Source organism: Teleopsis dalmanni, chromosome 2 (genome assembly GCF_002237135.1).
Source record: "Teleopsis dalmanni isolate 2A chromosome 2, ASM223713v2, whole genome shotgun sequence".
NCBI lineage: Eukaryota > Metazoa > Arthropoda > Insecta > Diptera > Diopsidae > Teleopsis > Teleopsis dalmanni.
The window spans coordinates 43,276,970-43,301,073 of record NC_051847.1 but is presented as its reverse complement, the minus strand read 5'-3'; the positions used below and the strand labels follow the sequence as shown (position 1 = coordinate 43,301,073).

The 24,104-nt window shown below is 30.8% G+C and overlaps 1 protein-coding gene across 1 annotated transcript in view; it reads left to right on the top strand.

The window, feature by feature from the left end:
* LOC119682955 (leucine-rich repeat and immunoglobulin-like domain-containing nogo receptor-interacting protein 2) overlaps positions 1-23,095 on the top strand; it is a 28,733-nt gene extending 5,638 nt beyond the window's left edge. Inside the window, exons 2-3 of the mRNA XM_038096533.1 lie at positions 5,766-5,926; positions 21,807-23,095. Of these exons, the coding sequence (XP_037952461.1) occupies positions 5,766-5,926; positions 21,807-22,917 (1,272 nt within the window). The 3' untranslated portion in view covers positions 22,918-23,095. The remainder of the gene's footprint in view (positions 1-5,765; positions 5,927-21,806) is intronic.
* The last annotated feature ends 1,009 nt before the right edge of the window (positions 23,096-24,104 follow it).

The following is a 24,104-nucleotide window of genomic DNA, read 5'->3' as shown; positions in this document are numbered from 1 at the left end:
TCTTGTTGTACGCGATTTTTTGACCAAACACGGCACCACTGTCATCGCTCAGGCACCATATTCGCCAGATCTGGATCCGTGCGACTTTTTCCTGTTCCCGAAACTCAAACTGCCCCTTCCGTGGTAAGCGTTTTGAGACGATTGAATCGGAAAAAAAGAGAATTCGCTAAAGGAACTAAAAGCCATACCTTCACGGGCCTACGAAAAGTGTACGGAAGATTGGGTAAAGCGTTGGCATACATTGTGACCGAAAAGTTTCCGGTCATAAATAAATAAAACGCAAAATTCTTAATCTTCATCAATATTTATTTTATCTCCTTCAAAATATGCTCCATTAGAAGCGATACACAAATGCCAACGTTTCTTCCAATCATCAAAACATTTTTTATAGGCGCTTTCCGGTATGGCTTTGAGTTTCCTCTGCGAATTCTGTTTTACGTCTTCTATGGATTCAAAACGCGTTCCTCTGAGTGGTAATTTGAGTTTGGGAAACAGGAAAAAGTCACACGGTGCAAGATCAGGTGAATACGGGGGCTGTTCGATGGTATTTATTGAATGTTTGGCCTTAAAATCGTTGATAATGTTGGCTCGGTGCGAGGGAGCATTATCGTCATGAAAAATCCATGAATTATCCTTCCACAATTGAGGCCGTTTACGGCGGATATTTTCACGCAAACGTCTTAAAACAGTCAAATAATAGGCTTTATTGACTGTTTGTCCTTCAGGGACGAATTCATGATGCACCACACCACGAATATCGAAGAAAACAATCAGCATTGCCTTGATTTTCGAGCGACTTTGGCGTGGTTTTTTCGGTTTCGGCTCGTCTTTTCCTCTCCATTCCGATGATTGTTGGCTTGTTTGCATGTCGTACTCGTAGACCCATGTCTCGTCACCCGTTATGATGCGTTCCATGAAAGTTGGATCGGAATTGGCACGATCAAGCATGTCTAACGAGACCTGTCCACGATGGTGTTTTTGGAACAAATTGAGGTGAATCGGAAAAAGCCGAGCGTTGACACGTCGCATACACAAATTGTCCACCAAAATCAAACGAGCCATCTCACGACCGATGCCTAGCTCTCGTGCTATCTCTCTAACACTCACATGAGGATTTTTGAACACGATTTCCTTTGCCTTTTCAATGTTTTCGTCGGTGGTAGAGGTCGAAGGTCGTCCAGAACGCGGCATGTCTTCGACGGTCGTACGACAGTCCTGAAAGGCTTTGTACCACTCATAAACTTGAGTTTTCGATAAAACTGATTCCCCATAAGCCTTTTGTAGCATTCGCAACGATTCTGCACACGAAAATTCGTTCGAAACACAAAATTTGATGCAAACTCTTTGATCAATATTTTTTTCCATTGTTTTTTTCGCAACGCACTACTGAGGTGAACTGGTTTCAACAGCTGCCGTAAACGAACTGTCTGACAGATCGCGCTCATTTTTGGCATAGTAATTAAGGACATTGCTGCCAAACTACATAAACTTAAAATATCGAAAAATATACAGCGCGCGAATTTTAAATGAGAATTTCCGAAAACTTTTCGGTCACAATGTATGTGTATCGCTTCAGAAGGAGCATATTTTGAAGGAGATAAAATAAATTTGGAATAAAATTTAAATTTGTGTTTTATTTACAAAATCCGGGTACTTTTTGAGCAGAAGGTATCTTCTGAAATTTAAATACGACACTAATTTTTACACACTTTAACTTTTTGTTACCTTCTGAAGGATATTTTCATAGTTGTATTTTTTTTAAATAAACAATTATTTACAAAATATTTAACTTAATTTGAAATGCTTCGCCATGAACTATACAATTTTGCATTTTATGAATTATATCCTTGCAGTCACATATGTCCTCGTCCGTATATCGACAATTGCATTAATTTTATCGTACGTTATTGTTTTTAAATGTGCAATAAAATTAACAATTTTGTGCAATTTAATGAATATTTAAATTTAAAATTTTCGTAGCATATTGCAACTGTAAAGGATATGCAAAAATCTTATTGTTTTTGCTCAAATACGAAATAAAATATGGTTTTGGAAACAATTGTGTCGAGTCTCTGTGTGTACAATATATATTCGATATTTTGAATTTTTCGTTTATTTATTATTATTTATACGTATATATATATAGAGAAATGCATAAATTTTTATTATGTCCTGCTGCTACATGCAAATATTATTGAAAGTGGCTTGTAGTTGCAATAAATTTTAAAACAAATACAGTGTAACATACTATATAGTGAAGATTTTGAAAATGTTTTCACTTAATACTGACAGAATTGTTTATGGCCTTCCTCTACAATGACATGTTTGTTACTAAAATAGTTCATTTATAATAAAATAGCAAAGCAATAAATAAAGATATTCACAGAGAGTGATACTTTTTATCAGCTGTTAAAAGTTTCAAAACTATTTTAAACATTAATAATATTTAAGACTTGCACTAATCACAAAGAAACTATTAACTAAATTTAACTAAATATCTCCACAAATATTTCAAATCCTGAAATTATAGAAAATTTTACAATCACAGTTAGAAATAATAAAAAGCGTTAAATTTATAACAACGAAACTAAATTAATGATAAAATGGTAGCGAAAAAATGAACAGGAAACGGAAACGTGCGTCATGTAGTTCCGCTTGTTTCGTTCCCTCTCTACACTTTCTATACTTTCTATAATTTCAGTATTTTTTAACAATTTCACCATCAAGTTTCCTTGTTTTCCTTCTTACTTATGACCACAGCACACAAAATAGTAATAAAAATCAATCTTGCAACAAATTTGTAACCATTCGACCTGACCGGTCTTCGGTAAGGATTCGTTATGGACTAAAAGTACTTGCAGCTGCTACCATACATCAGGTATAGAACACATTCTTAAGGATATTGTTTTTATTTTTCATAATTTTTTTTTATTTTTTGTCTCGAAGAAGAAAAGATACACATAAACACATAAATATTTAAGAAACCAAAACATAAAAATACGTGCATTAAGCATTATCAAAAATGTTAGGGAACCACAAAAAGCATAGTTTGAGGGTGTTTGGAGTCAGTAACGAGCAGCTAGTAACGACTAACGAGTAACGAGTGTAGCTGAAGTAACTGGTAAGGTAAAACAAGCGCGACTTTGGTGGTAAATCATGCAATTTAGTATTTCGTGCCGGAAAACGTGCAACTCCATCGTGATAACGTAATGAACTCTTCGTGCCAAAGTATTTGATGGCTGTGGTGTTATAATTTTAAGTTCGAAATTTTTTACTTCATCATAAAAAATGTATACCATATATAACATACTAAAGAAAATCTTAAATGTAGTAAATTTAAACAAATAAAGTTTTTATAAATAAAAGTTTCACTTATTAAGTAGGTCAAGTCCAACAAAATTTCATGGAAATTTTTATAATTTATAGCTAGAGAAAAATTCAAACTGCACTTGATACTCGTTAAACTTTCGAAGTTCGTTAAATTGCTGTAAAATATCCAAACAGAGATATTTACAAGTATTTGCATGAAGTAAAAGTTTCTAGAGAAAGAATAAGTTCTTATTACTCCCTCAATATTAGAATAGACAATCATTTTATATTATAAAAATGAGAAATATCGCAAGTTTAAAAACTCTATACATCAAACTACAGTCTTTGAATGATATTTACATTTTACATTTTATACATTTTAGGTTAGATTAGCTTAAAGTGGCGGCCCTGTTTCCAAAAAAAGCCCACTTCAGTTCAAATAATGGCCCATTGTGGTACTACAGGTGTGGCATTAGTATGTACATAGATTAAAATCATTATACAGCCAACGCCGATGAAGGTAACGACTCCCTCATTAATTAAAGGAAAACCACCTGACAGTTCTATAAACTTGACCAGGTTCCTAACATTACAGGATGACAGCTCAGTCAGTGAATCGGTGAAAAAAAGAGATCCGAATATATTTAATCTTTATCTAGCTAAGGAAGGACACTGACACATGAGATGGTGCATGGTCACCTACTCATCCTCAGATCCACAACCTCGACAAAAATGATTATGGGATAGACCCAGTCTCATAGCCTATTTTGCAGTGTCGCGTCAGCACAGATACCGTGGTGCTGAGCAGGTTCCGCCTTAGTTGAAGTAGCTGACTAATTCGTTGTTTGTCTAAATTAGCCCAAGTCAGCCTAAAAATCTGACATTGAGGTTCGACTGCCAAGTATTGCTTGGCTGTGTTTAGATATTTTTGTTCAACTACCAGTTTAACTATAGCAAGTGGAACGCCTATATCTGAGAAATTAATGTTCTTGTGCATTTTACATGCAACAAAAAAAATCCTCTCACCCCCATCCCCTTTCTCTTCAGACCCATAGAGACTGGTTCCAAACAAATTTTGTTGGTTACGTAGCTCTTAATAACGAATCTGACTCTAATATTACTAAAGACCTCTAGGCTTATGCCTTTGATAGAACCATCTTCTGACCTATGTTGGCTTCAGGTTATATTGCGATTTATTGTATATATAAATATATATACTTCAACTTCAGAGGAATAACGTTTAAATAATCTATGTCAACTACTAGCAATAACAATTAACTGATTCACAATACATAAGTTAAAGTTGTCATTAAACAAATTGAAAAGTGCAAATATGTAAATATTATGGAATAAAATTATTTGTTTTAATTTGAATGTTGCAAAATCAAAATGATCATTGAGTGAAAAAACTTTATTAAATAAATTTGTTAAGTGCATAAAATTATGCAAATAAGCTGAAATCTGTTTGCTTGTAATTATAAATTATGCAGATTGCAGTGCATTTCAATGCAAAACTTTTCATTTGCTTTTGGCGTAGATTCAATTTGGTATTTGTCCCTAAATCCACACTGAAATAAATATAATTTCATAAACGAAAAATATATTTTCCATAAATTGTTAAAATGTATATTTAAAAATATTAAATTACAACATTTGCTTTGGTGTTGAGTTGCAATTATTTAAATAATTGATTGATTGGGTGTTTGCATTGTCCTCGCATTGAAGTGTTAATTTATTATTTTTCGCTGCATTGAAATTAATTTTGCAATAATATTTTATGGATTTATATCCAAATTGTGCTGAAATTTCACAAATAATAATGTTTAACAGCAATATGTTATAAATAATTTAGTAGCAAATATATGAAAATTATTTAGCACATTTATTTGATTATTTCGCATTTTAAACTGAAATTGGGTTCTATGAAAATGGTTAAATATTTACTAGGTTAAAAACCACCAGCATCAGTGGATCACCAACAAAGAACAAAAATTTTATAACCCTGGAACCATGCTACTTCCAGAAAGACCCAATAAAATATTTATTTATATGTAAGAAAATCATCTTTCTTTTTTTATAATAAACAACAAAATTTGTTTCCAAACAGACACAAATATACAAAAAATATTACTTAATAATATAATAATATATAATAAAGATAATATATATAATAATTAATAATATAATTGGTATAGTACTTGGTACATATAGTCTCAAATAATTATTTACGAATATTTAAATATAAAAAAAAGTTCCAAGACCACTGATAATTGGTATTCGAAATCACTCTATGGTCAGCCAAAAATTCAATTAATTAAAAAGAATAAAGAGTTTGTTGTTATAATTAACTACTGTTCGAAACCTCTCCATTAAATGCAATGGTATCTATTAAATTAAAATCAAATTTAATATTTAATATAATTTATTTATATAATTAATTTCTTTTTTCTTTATAGATGGTACCCACGCAACAGTTATCGAAGTTATCAAATCTTACCTATTTATCATTGAGCGGAAATCGATTTACAAACCTTCCTGCCGTTGCATTATTAAATTTATTCCATCTACAAGAATTACATTTGAGCCGTCTGGATCGCTTAAACCGTATTGATTCAAGGTAAGTGATTTTAATAGCAAACTATAGTCAAAAAAAACCGATATCTAAGAAGGGATTCATAAAACCTGTAGTATTATCTATTACTACTCTTGGTGAAAAAAATGAAATCTGTATTTTTCAGTTAATTTCAAGTAAGAATTTAAATATTTATTTTCTTCCTAAACCTTCATTTTCAATATTTCTAATAAGAAAGAAAATTCATAGTTGAGTAACCCACCCCTTCTGCATGTGATAAGCGAACGATTAAGATATTAGGCATATATATTTTCAGGAAGTTGTGCATCAATTACATACTTGTTATAGAATTTAATTATTCAATGGAATGACATTTTGCTGCATTTTCTTATAGGAAGAACTATACCTCTTGCCTTTTATTTTGCTCTTCTGGTTGTATATGTTGGAAAATTTTTGCGTGCGCTCGCCCACACCACATCTTGATCCTATATATGATATTATATACAATAACATTGCTTCGTAATGGATGCAATCTTTATAATGGTGTAAAAAATAATTACAGGAAATTCCCTTAATCTAAAAATGTTCCATATAATTTTTTTCTATCCCTTCAAAAAATTTATTGATTATCTTCAAAAATGTTCATAAGCTTACAATCTCTTCTGATTTTACTACTCCTCTTCTTCATTGCTCATGCAACCCTTATATCATAGAAATAATATGATTTCCTTCTAAAACCCTAATATTATTTTCCGTTCGCACTCAATCAATCATAAAATGTTTCCAAGTACATCCGTAATTTGAATGAACATCTTTTAACCGCAATTGACAAATCTTCAATCAAAATGCGCAAATAATACAATAATTTCAGTTAATTTCCATGTCAGATCATCAGCTGCGCTCCAATCCAATATTCCGTTTCACATAAAAATCATCTGAATAGGCAAAGTCGGTCGGTTTTCGACTACAAAACCAGACGCCACCAAAATTGATATATGTAAACGTATGCGTAACTTACAAGCTCGTCTGCTCTTACATTTCATATTGAACGGAATCTGTCTAATTCTTCCACTTGTATTGACATTTTGGGGAGATGAGTAAGTTGATTTGTGATGAAATCATGTGCATAATTGTCTGTCTATTCTACGTGCATATTTGTCTGAGCTTTTCAATACGAAGATTTAACTTTACTGCCTTTATTAGCATTTACTACTTTGTTGACATATACAATTTGAGAAGTACGTACACACACATGTATATTTATATGTAGATTATTTGCCTTTGCAACTTTATACACATAAATATTTATACATACATTTATAAATATGAGGCATTCCTTTGCGCTTAAAGCGTTTAGAATGATAGACTTAAATGTAGTTTGAATGTAAATTTTATATCTCAGATGAATGACATACTGTTATTTGAATGTTGAAAATATGTATGAAAACATATTCTATCAAAATTGTTTGTAAAACTATTCTTTCGTTTTGGTGCTGTTAGCTGACTTTTTTGTCTTTTTTTGTAGGAGTTAACTTTTAACTTGATATAAAATTAATTTAGTTTTAATATCCTGAGACGTTCTCTCACAAAATCATCTCCGTGAACCACAAAACATTTTTTGACATGTTTTTGTAACAGTTTCACCTTTTCTGTGGTAATAAAGCATATTTTTTAAGATATTTTACTGATTTTTAAATGAACAAATTTTAGCCCATGGTCCGTAAAGATCAAAAGCTGAAACCTTATTCCAGTAATCAATGGAATGGCAGACATTAGAATACAAAGGACTTAATATTTAGACGAGAAATAAATCAAAGCTAAAATTGAAAACGAATTAGGGGATAAAAGAATTATGTTTTTTCGAGGTAGTAGTTATTAGCGAAGACCAGTAAACTCTTTACAAGGGATTATTAAGACCACAATTGTAAAACGGATTCAAAAGAGTTTTCGAAGCAATAAATGAAATCACGGATGTCAACTCACTCAAATCGAGTGCTAGTGCGAACCCCTAAAAGATACTTTTATTTTTTTGATTTGCCATTCACAATAATAACAGTTTGACAAGCATTGTTTTCATTTTAACAAATAACATACTGAGTTGCATTTAAGTATAACCAAATCAATTGTTTGATGAAATATGATATAATTATAATAGATTATAATCGTTTATAAATACAGATATAGCTAAGAACCAATTCATCTTGGATCAAGGTTTTTTAATATATCTTTCCCAAATTGTACTATAAATATTTAGTTCATCGTCAACTTATGTACTTTCAATTGAAACAAAATCTAATGTTCTAATTTAATCTAAACATTATACTTTGTACATCTTTATTTTGTAAAATAAGAAACAAAAAATTCCTTTTATTCCTTCTTAATCCAACATGGATGGAAATGGAATTTAATCAATTCCAAACATAGTAGCAACAATAAGCACGTAATAAAATCAAAACTAACTACAACAAGATTTCAAAACATCAATAATAAAAACAACGCTAACGTTCTGAAAATCTATTTCTCTCCGACTTTGGTTGTGCATCCAATCAAATTGGACGCCGGAAGCATTTAAACAAACGCGAACAAACTTTATTTTATCAACTTTCTACCAACAGCCACTTGAAAATTTTCGAATTATTACACGCCGCACACATACATACATGCACAACGCACCACGTACGTTTACACGAGATACGCATACATATATATGTATATTCAAATTATACTACTCCTACTTATTTTCTTGTGTGTATGTGTGTGTGTGCGTGGTAAGCGCAGTGCATACAAACAATTCAATTCACTTTTAACCTATTTAAATAAAATTTTGAAAATTTGCATTCATGGCTATACGTATATATATGTATATATATCTATTGGTAGCTGTATGCATGTGTGAGTGTGTATTTGTAAAAGTTGGTGCGCCATACATTTCCGTTTTGCCATATTTCCTGCGACATTGAATCGAGTGAGTTTCGTTAAGAACTGAACCACCTGCTAGAAAGGCAATTTCCCACAAATTCATTTTCATGGCAAGCAATGAATTTGCTAAAATACGAGTTAAGCATGTCAGCATGCAGCTTGTCTGCTGTTTGTTATAAAAACTTAACAGTATACTCTTCTTCTTTAATGCTTTAATTTGTTAGCATACTTTTAGGCAGCCGACTACAGTTATTTGTCACCTTTCAATTTGATTCCTACGAGTATAAACTGGTGTTTGCTGGTGTTTTTTTGTGTTGTTAAAATATAATGCCACTGGCTATTGCCACTAGTTTTCACTTATTAAACTCTTTTTGTTATTGTTTTTGTTGTTGTCTTTATAGTCAGTATTGTTGATATTATTTTACCGCCTTTGTTGCGCTTGTCAGTTCAATATTTTCATATAATCTTTTAGTATTTTTACCCTTCACTTTGCACTACTCCGCATAAAACCAGGCCAATCTACAAAATACATACTATACCATCCTTGTTACCTTACCGACAACTTGGTCTGTCTTTCTCTACTGCTGATTGTTTGCAATTTGCCGTCGAAACCACGTTTATGAACTTGAAGCTTCTCTCCAACTTATTTGCATAATATTTGCAGAAATAATTGAATTTTCCTTTGCTTCTTATTTGTCAACTGCTTCTGTCGTTCAGCCAATTCTTGTAGGCGAAAGGGGCTGTGATTTACCAAGCAATTTATGTTATATTCAACATTTTAGCTATAGTAGGTGTTTGTTGTTTTTGTTATTGTTGTTGTTGTTGTTGTTGTTGTTACGACTTCCACTGTTCTGTAGTGTTTTGTTGGTTTTGCTTTTGCCATTAAATGTGAAGCTTTAAGTTATTTGCTTGACTAAATTTTGTTTTCCTTTTCAATCGATTTTCAAAGTGCAGCGCTAAGAGGCTCACTTGAATTAAATTTGCCGGGAAGGAAAGTGAGGTGCAGAGGAGAACTTATATTCAAATATTAACATAACAGTGTACGTATTTTGTGTTGGCAAAATTTAAAAATTTTCAAAACACTTTTCTTTTCATTAAGTTTTATAAAATTTGTGTTGCAAAAATATACAAAAATAGATTAAAAGAGTAAACTTTGGCTCTACCTAAACTTGCATACCCTTCACACAAATATTTGCACGGAAAATTAATCTGAAACTATTTACCAATGGTAAATAAATTTTTTTTTCAAAAATAGTTAAAAAGTTTATTTATGACAGAGAGGTTTCGAGCAGTAGTAAATTGTAACAACAATTTTTTTCTTTATTTTTATATTAATTGAATTTTTGCTAACCATATAACTATTTCGAGTCTTGTCAAATACTCATAATCAGTAGTCTTGGAATTAACTCTTATAGTTAATAATACATACATAAGTTTTTGATACTGCAAGTACGTTTATGAGATAATCTTGTGAACAAACACAGTTACGCATATTGTAGTATAGTATGTACAGTACCACATACTAAAATCAAACAATTTTAGTCAATTTTTTACGATAAACTAAAGAACTGAGAAATTAATCGTTATGTTAGGAGAGATATACAAAATTCTGTCATGTTACGATATTGCATCAGATATCGTTACTAAAATACTACTCTGGTGACTAAAACAGGATTGTTATATTCCAGTATTATAAATTTACAACTTTGCTTTTGTTTCTATGCAGTACGATTAATCGGTTTTTAACTTCGTTCTTATTCTTTTTTATATCGGTATCAAAAATATTTTCCTAGAGTAGGATTATTTGGATTGACACTTCGACATTTTATTCCTTTTCACTCTCATAAAACTATGAAGCGTTAGCAATATTTTAAATAGTCTTCAAATTAGATTTGAAGAAACTTACTAATTATTAAGACTCTATACTCTATAGGAGTCAAGAATTTAAGTAGTAATAGTATTCTTAATAGTATGTCACTCTAAAGTTTTGACACCTCCTAATGTCTTGAATGCTTCAAATGCCTATTTGGGCGTAGAAAAACGCTCTCCACGCATTAATTTCTTATTATTTGGAAATACGAAAAAGGCATTGGGTGCCAAGTCGGGATTGTAAAGCAGATGACCCATCAATTCGACGTTTCGACTACTCAGAAACTCTTTTGTTTGAGCTGATTTGTGGGAGCTCGCTTTATATTAATTGAAGATAATTTTTTTTGGCAATTATTTTTTCTAACAGTCTCTCCGAAGACTTCCAGCAAACAAATGGTTGCGTGTTACTCAGAATTGACCATTCCACGTTGTTCAAGTGGTACAATTGCGACATAGCCAATTTTTCTAAAAAAAAAAACATGCGACAATTTGCTTGGATTTCTTTCGTCCGCGGATAACTTTTATCGGGTTCTGCTCACTTTGTGAGACCCAAACTGTGACTTGCTGTTTTGTTTTGGGCTCAAAGGCGTAGATCCATGATTCGTTACCTGTCACGATGCCGTCAACGTGTTTTGAACTACTACATCCTTATTGTATCGTTCTTTTCTGGTAGAACAAGCGTTCTTGGACGACCTTTACGAAATTGGTTGTGAAGAAAAAGTCTACCAAACTCGAACTTATTGAACTAGTGTTTTACAGTTACTGAATGTGATGTTTCATTACTAAATATCGAATTAACTTCTTCGATGCATACTTTTCTGATTAATCTAGATTTTAAAAGCAGTCTACATATCTAACCTGATTTATTATGAATATCATATCATTAATATTAATACCTAAAAAATATTAATTAATTTATATATGTTTAAGCTATTTGAGCCAGTGCAGTTTAGCACTTTTATTATTTCTTAACTCGAGGTATTTTCAAAATCCCTCTTTACGCTTTGACTGGAGTATTGTTTGTCACTTCATCAGACTAAGCAATAATTAAACTCAGATGTGCATACCTCCCTGAGTAGCCTGAAATCATTCTGAGATTTGATAACGCGGTGTTGGTAAGTATGTCAGTTTTCGCAAATAATTTCAGGACTCTTTTCTTTATGTATTTTTTGATCGGCTCAATCTTGAGGTCCCTGAGAATGTCATTATTTATTTATATTTATTTAAATAATATTATTTGTTATTAATATAATGATATCTGCTTTGAATACTAAGATAATTTTCATATATAATATAGTGAAAAATTATAAATCTTTTAGCCATAAAGATATAGATTTAATACCAAAGAATGTAGTCGTTTTATAGATTTTATAAATTGTATGAAATACTAGGAAACTGTTAGAAGATAAATAAATGATAATGATTCTAGTATAGTTAAAGTTTAGTGTGGGGCAGGGATAAGCTCTCCAGCCACAAAAGAATAAAAGTGCGTAATAGTACTAACTCAAATCACAACAACAACAAGGTAACTGTGAACTGTCATTTAAAACTGTCAAAATTACATTTTCTGTAATATTTATTATTTTCATTGATCAGTTTAATGTATATATGTATGTTATTATTTCGAAATATTATAAATTACACTAATATAATTAAAACTTTTCAAATGCATACTTAACTTTCATATAATGAGCTAAATGTTGTTATCCTTGCATAATTGAACTTTGTTTTTTGAACAAGCAAACTAAAAGCCATTCAAAGAACATACTTGAATATATATATTTTTCATGAAGCTATTATTAAACATTATTTGTGATTATGGTTTTTTTTTGTCCTTTCGTTTATTTTATATTTTAATACAATTATAAGTACTTCATAGATACTTTTATGTAGAAAACAATGACTGCCATCGATATGCCAACAGCGTTTGTAATTGTACTTTAGCCAGGATAAGAGCACAAAGCCTGTGAAAAATTACAAGTGCGCATATTTAAGTAGAATATCCTGTATATATTAAATGAATGTGCGTATGCGTGTAATTATTAGATAAATCTATAATGCAACCAAAAAATATATATATAACAGAATATTAAACAATAGCACTAGACTCGTAAACATAAACAAAAACAATAAGTGGAAGTGGATGTGAATGTGGAAGTGGAGAACTAAATGACAAAAGCATAAACAAATCAAGTTGTGCTTTGTGCTACTTAAATATTTGAAAACTTTGCATAAAATTATCCTTTTAATATTTAAAACTTCAATTTTTCATTGAAAATTAGCTAAGGATAAACATTCACACAAGCAGTGGAAATATAAACAAAATGGCTGCGAGGAAAGCAATCCTTGCTACTCGACTTCATGTTTATGCATTAAATAAGCAAACAACAAGCAGGCCAGGATAATAGTATAGTAATAATATATATATATATATATATGTATATATATAAGTATATATACAATATATAATATATATTTATAAACACTTATGCCACTGCATTGCGATACGCCTAACAGTTTGCGTAATTGTTTGTATTTTTAATAAGAAAAATATATTAAAGGAGCGTTTCATGCATGTCCTGGCGAACAACAACAATGCACTTAAATTATTAATAAGTGATGCACTGCAATTCTGCAAAGCAATCCAAAAACGTTTAAAATACCATTAAAGCATTTTACGCTAATTTAGCTTAAATAGTTAAACTTCACAAATTAAAATGTTATTACGTGGACTAGTATTGTAGTAGTGGAAAGGAATTTCATTATATTTATGCAAACACGTCCTTTAAGGAGTCAAAAAAAAAACTCCTTAAAGGACTTGACTTTAAAGGAAACTAAAGAAATACAAATAAGTAACAAGTCCAAAATTTGTAAGGCAAGAAAACAAAAAACTGTTATTGAAATTCAAGGAATCTTTAAGAGTTTTAAGAAAAAAGTGGGAGTCCTCAATCTGTGACAAGTGACTTCGTAGTTACCATTTAAACAAAAAGTCCAAAGATGAAGTGTGGAACAACAGCGACTACAATCATAGAACTAATTTTGTTGATTTAAACAGATTTCTAAAAAAAATCTCTAAACAAAATAATTTTTACTTGATTATCCCAATGTTGTTTCAACCATACCAAACGTTGGTTTCTCTTTCTTCTTTATGACATGAGCTCAAATTTTTCTAACAAAATTGAACAGGTCAATATAGCTAGTATATAGTCAGAACATATATTTCTGAGTGTATCTATTGGGAAGATATGGAGATGTAGCATTCATAACGATTTCTTTCAAGTTGAGATATATGCAATGGAAAATGAAATCAGACTACTACAAGTTAGTACGATTCGTTTTTCATATATATATGTAGCAATCGAACCCAAAACAGTGAAATCAAGGATTGTGATCAAAATATCGCGCGATCCAGCAATTATAACGCCTTCTTTCAAGTAGAGATATATGCAATCGTAAAAGAAATCAAACTGATATAATTTAGTATAATTCGTTTTTTATATATGACTATTCTGTTAGACAGTCAAGCAATTAGACAGTAAAACAATCGAACCCAAAACAGTGAAAACGAGGATTGTGATCAAAATATCGCGCTTTATTGTTGAATATCGAACAACATAAGTTTTCTCTTCAACGGGTTCCTGAAAATAAGAAAATTGTAGAAAATCAGACAGCAGACGAGATGACACTCTAAAATACGTGAAATACATAAAATACATAAAATACGCATAGTGAGGTCGCCAACTTGACGAAGACCATGTTATGTTTAGAAATATAAAAGAATTTGTTAATGTGGTGACAAACGACTTAAAGACTAATCGCTAGAATTCAAAGATCACTGACTCCAAACGTTTAGCTGTGCTTGGTACCGATAGAATTCCTTGGAATTTCAATGAAAGCATTTATTGGTGCATTATACTGATCTATGGACTCTGAAATAAGGCATAACTATCGTAAAAGTCACCAATAATGCATTAAGTACCGTCTTGTAAAATTTTAGAGAAAAATTTGACACAATTTGGTTGCACTTGTAAAACCGGAGTGAAGATCCAGGTTTTAGACTGCCCTACACTCAGAAATATACGCTCTAATCACATACAAATTTACCTGATCATTTTGTTAGAGAAATTTTAACCCATGTGATAAAGAAGATATGAAAATCAACTTGTGATATAGTTAAACCAATATGATGCGTCGAGTAGGAATATTTTGACCTTAGAGTAAGTTAACATCCAATTATTTTTCTAAGTGTAGATTAGACAGCTATAAACCGAAAAGCCTTTTGGAATTCTTTCTGAAATCCTATCGTTCGTGTACTTAATGCTCTACTAACGTATCCATGTACCACGGTGTGGCATTACGTTGGACATACTGTTATAGTATACTATGTCCTATAGTATTATATACTATTATATTATAGTTCTGAAGCATATACTCCAATTACGTAAATTCGTTAGAATCTTTAGAAAAAAAGGAAATTAGTGCACCACTAGCACTAATAATATTTATATATAATTTATTTTAGTTTTGTCAAATTCTTTAATCTGTGCTGTTGAGAGTTTATTTATTTGTAATATTAATTACTTAATATTATAAGTATTTTAATGTTATTTATAGAAGTATTTGCTCATATATGAGAAATAATTTTTTACACATGTCATATCTCGTCTGAACATAAAAGTTGCAAGCAAACTATTAGTAAATAAATTCAGAGACATCATCTTTTGAAATATATTTTGGCACCTCACGCAATTGTCATATTCATTTTTTTTTTTTGCGGCTGAAATACAAAATTTCCACGAATTCATAAAAACCACTGTATCGTGTAAGTTCAATCGCTACTCGTCTACAATTCAGTTCTTTCAAAACTTGGAAATGCTTGCCATTTCAAAAATTATGACAGCTCCATTTCAAAATAGATCATTTGGATATACTCAATATTTTATGGGTCTTTAAATAGTCATTATGAAATATGATTTCATAACTAAAAGCTTAGTTGACTAAATAGTATTTAGTATATTTTAGCATTAGTTTTCTCTTACTTTGCAACTTTATTCCCAAAAAACAATGCTTAATAGATTTACTGAAATAATTTTGATATTTGTTGAATTTCAAAAATTTAGTAGTATGACAATCAACTTACATTGCTCTTTATTGCAGCAATACGTCTATAGAAGAAATATTTACTTGCAACTGCAATAACTATAAAAACCAATGGGAAAATATCTTACTCTATCATAGTAACTAGTGTGAAGTCTAGAAAGCATTAGAGTAATCTTCAAAAACAAGTATTTAATTCCATACTTATAACTCGAAAGCAGTGGTATAATTCCTCGCTCTATCATAGCGAGTAATTATTCCTTTCTTCCTAAAAAATTTTCTTTTTGATAGAATATTTATTTATAACTAACATAAACCAAATTACTCCCTCTTCCAACTAGTAGAAACTTGTAAAGTAACCATTTTCTCTATCGTTAAAAGTAACTTCTACCATACTAATCTGCTCTCTATAGTGACAACCACTCTATTGACTGCGTACTCTATTAGAAGGAGAATACTCTATTAATATCTTAATAAGCAGATTTATTTTGTTTATCGTAACCTAGAAAGCAATTGAATAAATATTTACTCTATCATAGTAACTAGTCTCTTGATAAAACACTTATTTAAGACTATTATAAACCTAAGAATAATAGAAATATACACTCTCCATCGTAGCGATTAGTCTATTAGTGGAGTTAAACACTCTACATAAATAAGCAACATACAAATCAGCAGAGCAATTACTCTCTCATAGTAACTATCCGACGATATTGTGTTTAACAGCATAAACCTTCATTGCAATAGAATATTTCTCTCTATTGTAGAAACTAGAACTAATGGAATAATCACTCGTTTTATTGTAGCAACCTGTCTATTGATGATATGCTTTTTTACGACTAACAGTAACTTTTAAAAGAATAAAAAACTCTACTCTATAACGTGACAAGTAGTTTATTATTGCCATATTTACTAGCATAAACCTAAAAAATATTAATAGAGAATATTAACTTTCGCCAATATTAACCAATAGAAAATTCTTCTCTATAACGTTGCAAGTAGTCTATTATTGCTATATTTACTGGCATAAAACTAAAAGTTGAGAGAATATTAAACTTCGCTATCGTAGCAACTAGTCTATTAATAGAATGCTTATATGCAACTAACATAAACCTAAAAACGAACAGAAAATTATTTTATCTGTCTAGCAATTAGTCTATTAGTGAAAGGCAAAAAGTATAATTATTCTCTATTTGTAGAAACTAGTCTATGATGCTATACTCGGTTGCAACAAGCATATACCTGAAAATTAATAGAGTAATCATGTTCTTTATCCGAGCAACTAGTCAACTACTAACTTAATTACTAGTGACTAACATAAACATTAAAATGTTTTATCATTATCACTATCTCTATTATCTGAAACCTCGGCCATAAAAAAGTGACCTTATTCGGGATTACTACTGCTAAAATCATAGTTACCGGGTCTTTAAGAAAACTTTTTGTATACAACAAAATACATGAAATATTTATTCTTTTTATTATTATTTATTTACTCAAAGCATAGGATTTCATAAAACAACAATGTGTAAATAAAAACAATAAAATTGAAGAAGTTTTAGTAATCCAAACCTCTCCATTACTGAGATCACGTGAACGCACTTAAGCATTCAATACAATACAAATGCATATATAAATATTTTAACGCTAAATAAAATATACTAAATCCCCTGAAGCCTTCCTTTAGCGTTGCATTATAGTAATTCCTTTAAATTTGAAAAGGGATAATTTTAATGACGCAACACCTCTCATTAAATTTTCACTTGCATAATAACAATTTCAGAAGGAAATTTAAAACGGGTAAATCCTCACAACTTAAGCCGGGTGCGCCAATGAAATCATATGCATAACTTCTCATATCCTACAGGAGCAGTCGAGCATAAAAATCTCTCTAAAAGCTTTTAGCAGACAAATTGAAGCGAATTTAATATTTGTATACACGGCCACGGACTTACAAACGCAGGCAGGTAACATACAGCCTACCATACATATGAGCCGCATATATAATTACACATGTATCCATCCACGCAGTCCAGAAGATAAAGTCAAAAAATCTACTTTCATTTGATTCCATACGTTTTGTTGGTGCTGCTGTGTCTGCCTATGGCGAATGGTGGAAGGGATACGTACTTAAATATTTATGCAAATGCATTAATAGAAATCCAAAGCGATACCAAGCGTACATCACACGTGTGCAGGTGGTAAAGTGAGCGGTAGGCAGATAACTTTGTTCCCAGGAGCAACATGGCCCATTACATAGCCGACACCTTTGCAACGCTTCGAACAAAGGTAGTTGCCTGCATATGGATGAAGCAAGCGGCAACAATTATAAATCCTATACAGGGTATAGTGTAAGCATATCAAAGGGAATGTTAAGTGAATTTTTACACTGTATGATGACTTAACTAAAGTAATTGCAGTACAACGTTCCACGTACCTATATACCTAACAAAACAAAAAGTATAACAGTAGAGGATGTGGTTAATACCTACCGAAAGGGTCATAGGAATATAGCAAAAATGTTATATGTGGGTTGCGTTTGGTGTAAAACTAATTGTTTTAGTGTCTGTTGTTGTTGTTGTAGCACGTGCAAATTAGAATTTGATACACAGTTTACAGTTAGCCATGGCTATGTCCTTTAAAATGGGGTTGACTTTTAAGTTAATTAGGCATTCATAAGCCGGAGTTATGCGTGTGAGAAAAAGGAGAGGAAAGGAGAGTTAGAGCAACATTTGTGGTATTAGAAAATGTAAATATATATTTCACAACAATTTCAATTTATTTTTTAATATACAAAATTTTATCTTATAAAATTGCTTTCAATCCTTTTCATCTTATGCATGTCAAGTCCTTTTAATTTCTATGTTTTACTTAGAATTTTTGTTTTCCACTCTTGCGTTTCTATCACTTTTAATCAGTAAAACAAATTGTTGAGTAAACAAATGTAGTTTAAAATCTACTAAATTATTTATGAAGTCGACAGGATATATGTTATGCTCTCTGTGAAGTGACTTTCTGGAAATGGAGTTTTTTGGAAATGCAATTTAATTGTGTTTGGCAGTTACATTTTGTAGGAAGCAAAGTGAAGGTAACATTAAGCGTGTGGCTTACTTTGACTTCCAAGTGCTGCATACTTTCAGGCATTAAAATATATTTTCGGTTATATTTTGTTAGCAATAAAATTTCATAAAAATGTGAATATGAGTGACTTCACGCATTTTATTAAATTGTCTTTTTAATATTTAATATAATTGATTCTTAAATCATTGTATATCAACTAAAACAGAGCTTTCCAAAGCACTTCCCGATGGCCTCACGCTGCCCGCGACATTTTTCTAATTTACCACAATTAGCCAAATGTTGTTTTTTTATAGTTTTATAACATTACGTTATTTTTTTTTTTTTGCGGTATCCCAAATAAATTAATTAAAGTGTCTTAAATAATTTATTACACTTCACGTTCATTTACTTAATTGGTAAAGACTTTAGTATACATTTCTTTGTACATTATTTTAACTTTATATTTTAAAAAATAAAACATTATTCATATGGCAACTACTTATACTAATAATGTTGATATCGATCAAATTGTAAAAGATAAATTAATGTAGAATTAATGGAACAAAATTTATCATTATCGTCATACCATATTTTTATTTTTCTCCGAAAAAATTCTCTGAAACATATTTATTTCTGCGGCTCGTCAACCTATTTAGTGACTGTTTGAATGACCGCAGCCAATCACTAAATATTTTTATTAATATTATTATAAATTAATCGTATTTGCGTAATAGAAGCTTTAAAGTGAAATGTAAATCATATACTTCTAATAAATTCCCAATAAATGCTGGCGTTCCACAAGGAAGTGTTCTTGGCCCTATCTTGTATGTACTTTACACGTCTGATATTCCAATAAGTAGTTCAGTTGTCACCACAACGTTTGCCGATGATACGGCAATTTTATGCCGAAACAAAAACGCTGTGTTAGCTTCAAACCAACTTTAATCTCACACAAAATTAATGAACTAAAATGTAGACACGTCACTTTTACCTTAAATTGAAGTACATCTCCAACAATTTCACTAAATAACATTTCCATACCACAAGCAGTTAACATAACGTACTTAGGTATTCACCTAGACAGACGACTAACTTGGCGTAAATATATTGAAGCTAAAAAAATTCAGATGAAGCTCCAAGCCTCTAAGTTGCATTGGCTCATTAATAACAGATCTTCCCTGTGCCTAGAGTATAAGCTACTCTTGTATAACAGCATCATAAAATCAATATGGACTTATGGTATCCAGCTATTTGGTAATGCTAGTGCTTCAAATATTGAAATTGTACAAAGAGCTTAGTCAAGAATACTAAGAATAATCACTGGTGCCCCATGGTATATACAAATTTCCCTAGTTAAAGCTGAATTTGACATATTAAGAAAAAAATACAATAAAAGGCTGACAGAGCAGGTTAATCCCTTAGCAAGAAATCTCGCACTTCTATCCATAACTTCCCGCCTAAAAAGAGCTGTTCGTCCAGCCATTAATTAATAATCAACAGCTTGAAGTAATAACCGCACCTTTCTTTTTAGTAAGCTGATAAATTTAAACCACTTTCTTAAGAAACCACCTAACATTCACTCCAATGAAACTTAACCCATTAATCTAAGTGAGGATCTTGATATAAGGTTTACTTATTTTATTTTCTTTTATTTTATTTTATTTTATTTTATTTTATTTTATTTTATTTTATTTTATTTTATTTTATTTTATTTTATACAATGTATAGTTAAAATTTTACAACTTATTGTTAATCTCATTCTAAGAGAAGATGCAATAAATAAATGTATGTTTTATAAAAAAAAAAAATTATTGTTAATAATAATATTATTAATACTGTAATAATTTCTCAAAAACCTATTTAACCCTAATATCTTAACAAACTTTACTTCATTTTAATCCTTTACTTGATTTCAGGCGTGTATAAAATATATTCAGATTCAAATTTCTGATACTTATACTAACAAATTTCTTAAATTTTCTCCATTCTTCCAATCCTATAGGAGTATGAGACCGCATATTATTTAAAGTTCGCTTTCATGTAGCCCGCATTCATTTTTAAGAACAATTATTTAAAGTGAAATATGTGTGAATTTTACTGTGTATGAGAGAATTGCCTGCCACCAACTCTTCACTTACTGATAAATATATTTGTATATTTTATTTTATTTTTTTTTTTGTAATGGTTTGCATGTACATGTCATTTAAGTGAACATATGCTGACGCATACTGACACATACTAATACGCACGAATAAATTTTAGTTGCAGCATTTGTCGCTCATACGCCACGTTGCACATTTTCATTTTGTTAAAATCAAAACTAAACCAAACTAAATACGACGCCATATAATAAACACTTTGTTCTTTATCCAGAACCAGAGCAACTGGCTGATTGTCATTCCATATTATTTTGCTGAAACAAAAGACTTTAAATAAATCTGCATTTATGTTGCACTGCTGGCGTAGACATCCAGAGAGATTTGTATGCATGGCAACAAAATACAACTTGTTTTTCCTGTGACAAGTCATGTTGCATGTACTGAAGTTGTTGAGTAACCGGAAAATAAACGCGATTGCGAATTAGTTCTGAAGTTAATAGAAAGAGAGAAATAGAAGAAATTTTCTTATGGAAGGATATAAGTAACACCATACCAACGGACAAAGGAAAATAATGTGACAAATATAAAAATTATTTCTAAAATGAAAACGATTTCAGTTTAATCTTCATTTACGTCACTCGACTCAGTTAGTGACATAAAGTAGAATATTTTTTAGCTTCTTGTACAAAACATCTATAACTTTTTAGATTAGTGCAATTACATAAAATAAATTCCCGATTCAATAGCCACGATAGGTAAATCTCATTAAATTATGTCATCAAGATGCACAATTTTATATGAATTTTTTATACATTTATTTATAATTATTTACACATATAATTTATTTATTTTTATTAATAATATTTTTTCTTCTTTTACAGAGCTTTTGTCGACAACACACATTTGCAGTCGCTCCACCTTACCAGCAATCAACTGCTATCCGATCTACCAATGCGTCTCTTTCAGGGCAATCCTAATATTGTAGAAATCTTCATGCAGGGCAACAATCTACAAACTCTGTACGCTGCACAATTTCCTGTAGATCAATTGGAGAAATTACATTTGGGAGACAATCCTCTGCAGTGTAATTGCTCATTGCTTTGGTTATGGCGCTTAGTTACTGGCAAATTCGATGGAGACCAAAATCCACACATAACACACGATAGCGGTGGTGCCGCTGTAGCCGCCTTGGGTGTTGCAAAAGAAGGCATAGAAGCCATAGGCTCAACTGCTGCCTATGTAGCACAACATAAGCCAAATAAAATACACGCGCAAACTGAAGAGACCATCGCACATAGCAGCAATACTGGTACTTTTCCAAAGCTTGATGCGGAACGCATCAGTTGTGATGTTTGGCAGGATAATGTGCGTACACGTCGTCATTTGGCTGCGATGTCGGAAAGTGAAATAACATGTCCCGCACATATAGTGACTATAGTCTGTGCAGTACTCACTTGTCTGTTGGTCATTTTAACTGTCGCCAGTATTGTTTTCTATTTGCGTTTCGTCAAGCGACGCAGAAAATTATTACACGATCGCAATATACGCAGTAGCAAATCAATTGTCAATGTGCACGATCGAATTTTACAACATCAGCCCTTAAGCGGTAATAGCAGTGCGGGTTTAGTTGGTGGTATGACCTATCCACATCATACATTGCAACCGCAAGCAACACATCATGCTATGCATCCCTTGCATCATCATGAGTATCATCAAACACTACCACAGGTAGATAAGCTAGAGTTGGAACGCTATTTGGCCGCACAGACTATAGCCAATGAGTATCGTGCACTCAAGCCATGGGAATTGCCAGTCAAGGATGTGGGATACACAGATGAACCAGAACATTTATATGAGAAATTCGATCATTATGAATATCCTGATACGCAATCAATGACCAAATCAAAACAAGCATCACTTACATCGGCCAATGGTGGCATTATGAGTGGCACCGGCGGCACACCGGCCAAGCCACATGTAGTCTACGTATGACTCACACGAAACACCAATGCTGATATGGAAGAATTTAATAATTGCTTAAATAATAATTATAATAGTTATGTGAAATTAGTTTAGAGCGTGGAATAAACACAGGGACACACACGAGTACAGTGGAACAAATGTTAAAATAAGTTGTTATATTATGTTTTATATTTAAGTAAAAAATTGTGTCGATACTATTTGAATAATTTTATAATTCAAATCATTTATATATATTTTTAAGTTTAAAAGTTATTGTGTTTAGAATTAAAACATTTATTATTATTATTAATATTATTTTTTAGCATTTTTTATTATTATTTAACATTTATTAATATAATTTCTATAAAATTAAAGCTATAATATTTTTTTCATTTTTCTTTCGTATTTTTAATAATTTCATTAACTTTGTTTTAGTTAATGTTGGATATATAATATTTTGGCCATAATTATTTTTTATTAATTATTTGCATATTAAATATATACTATATAAGGGTATGATATATTCATATAAAAATATTGTAACAATGTTAAATGAAACAAGGGATACGTATAAAACACAAAAACTAGTAAATTATTCATTAAGCTGCATACAACATTTCAGAAATAAATTTATAGATGTTAACATTTAATAATAAAACACAAAGAAATATAGTTTATAAAATAAAATACTTAAATGTGCGAATATAGATTTAAAATAAAATAATTATTATATATGTAATTATATGTTAAAAATGTAACAGAAATTGCTTGAAGATTATATGGTAATATGGTTTATATCATATTATTGCAGGTATGTTTTTTAGTAGCAACTGAAAGCTAAAATATAGTCAACAAGATTCCTCATATCAATATAAATAGACTTACATTAAGACACTGCATCAAACAGACGACCCCTTAGCTTCACTTATGTATGCAGTTAGTGCTCAACTTAACTTATTTAAAGTTCTAATATAACTTTTGACAATGGAAAGCAATACAGTTTCTAGTTGAGTTAAAACTAATATTATATGGAAAATATTTTACTCATAAACCTCTCAGTTCATGGGCAAATATTAGGTTTAAAGTCTTCAAATCCTTATAATATATGGTGTGTGATTTCTTTTGGTATATATAACATGTTTAACATATTAAAAATACCGAATATATAAACAAGACATTGATATTGCCCCATCTATTTTCATTTTCTAAAGCACTCA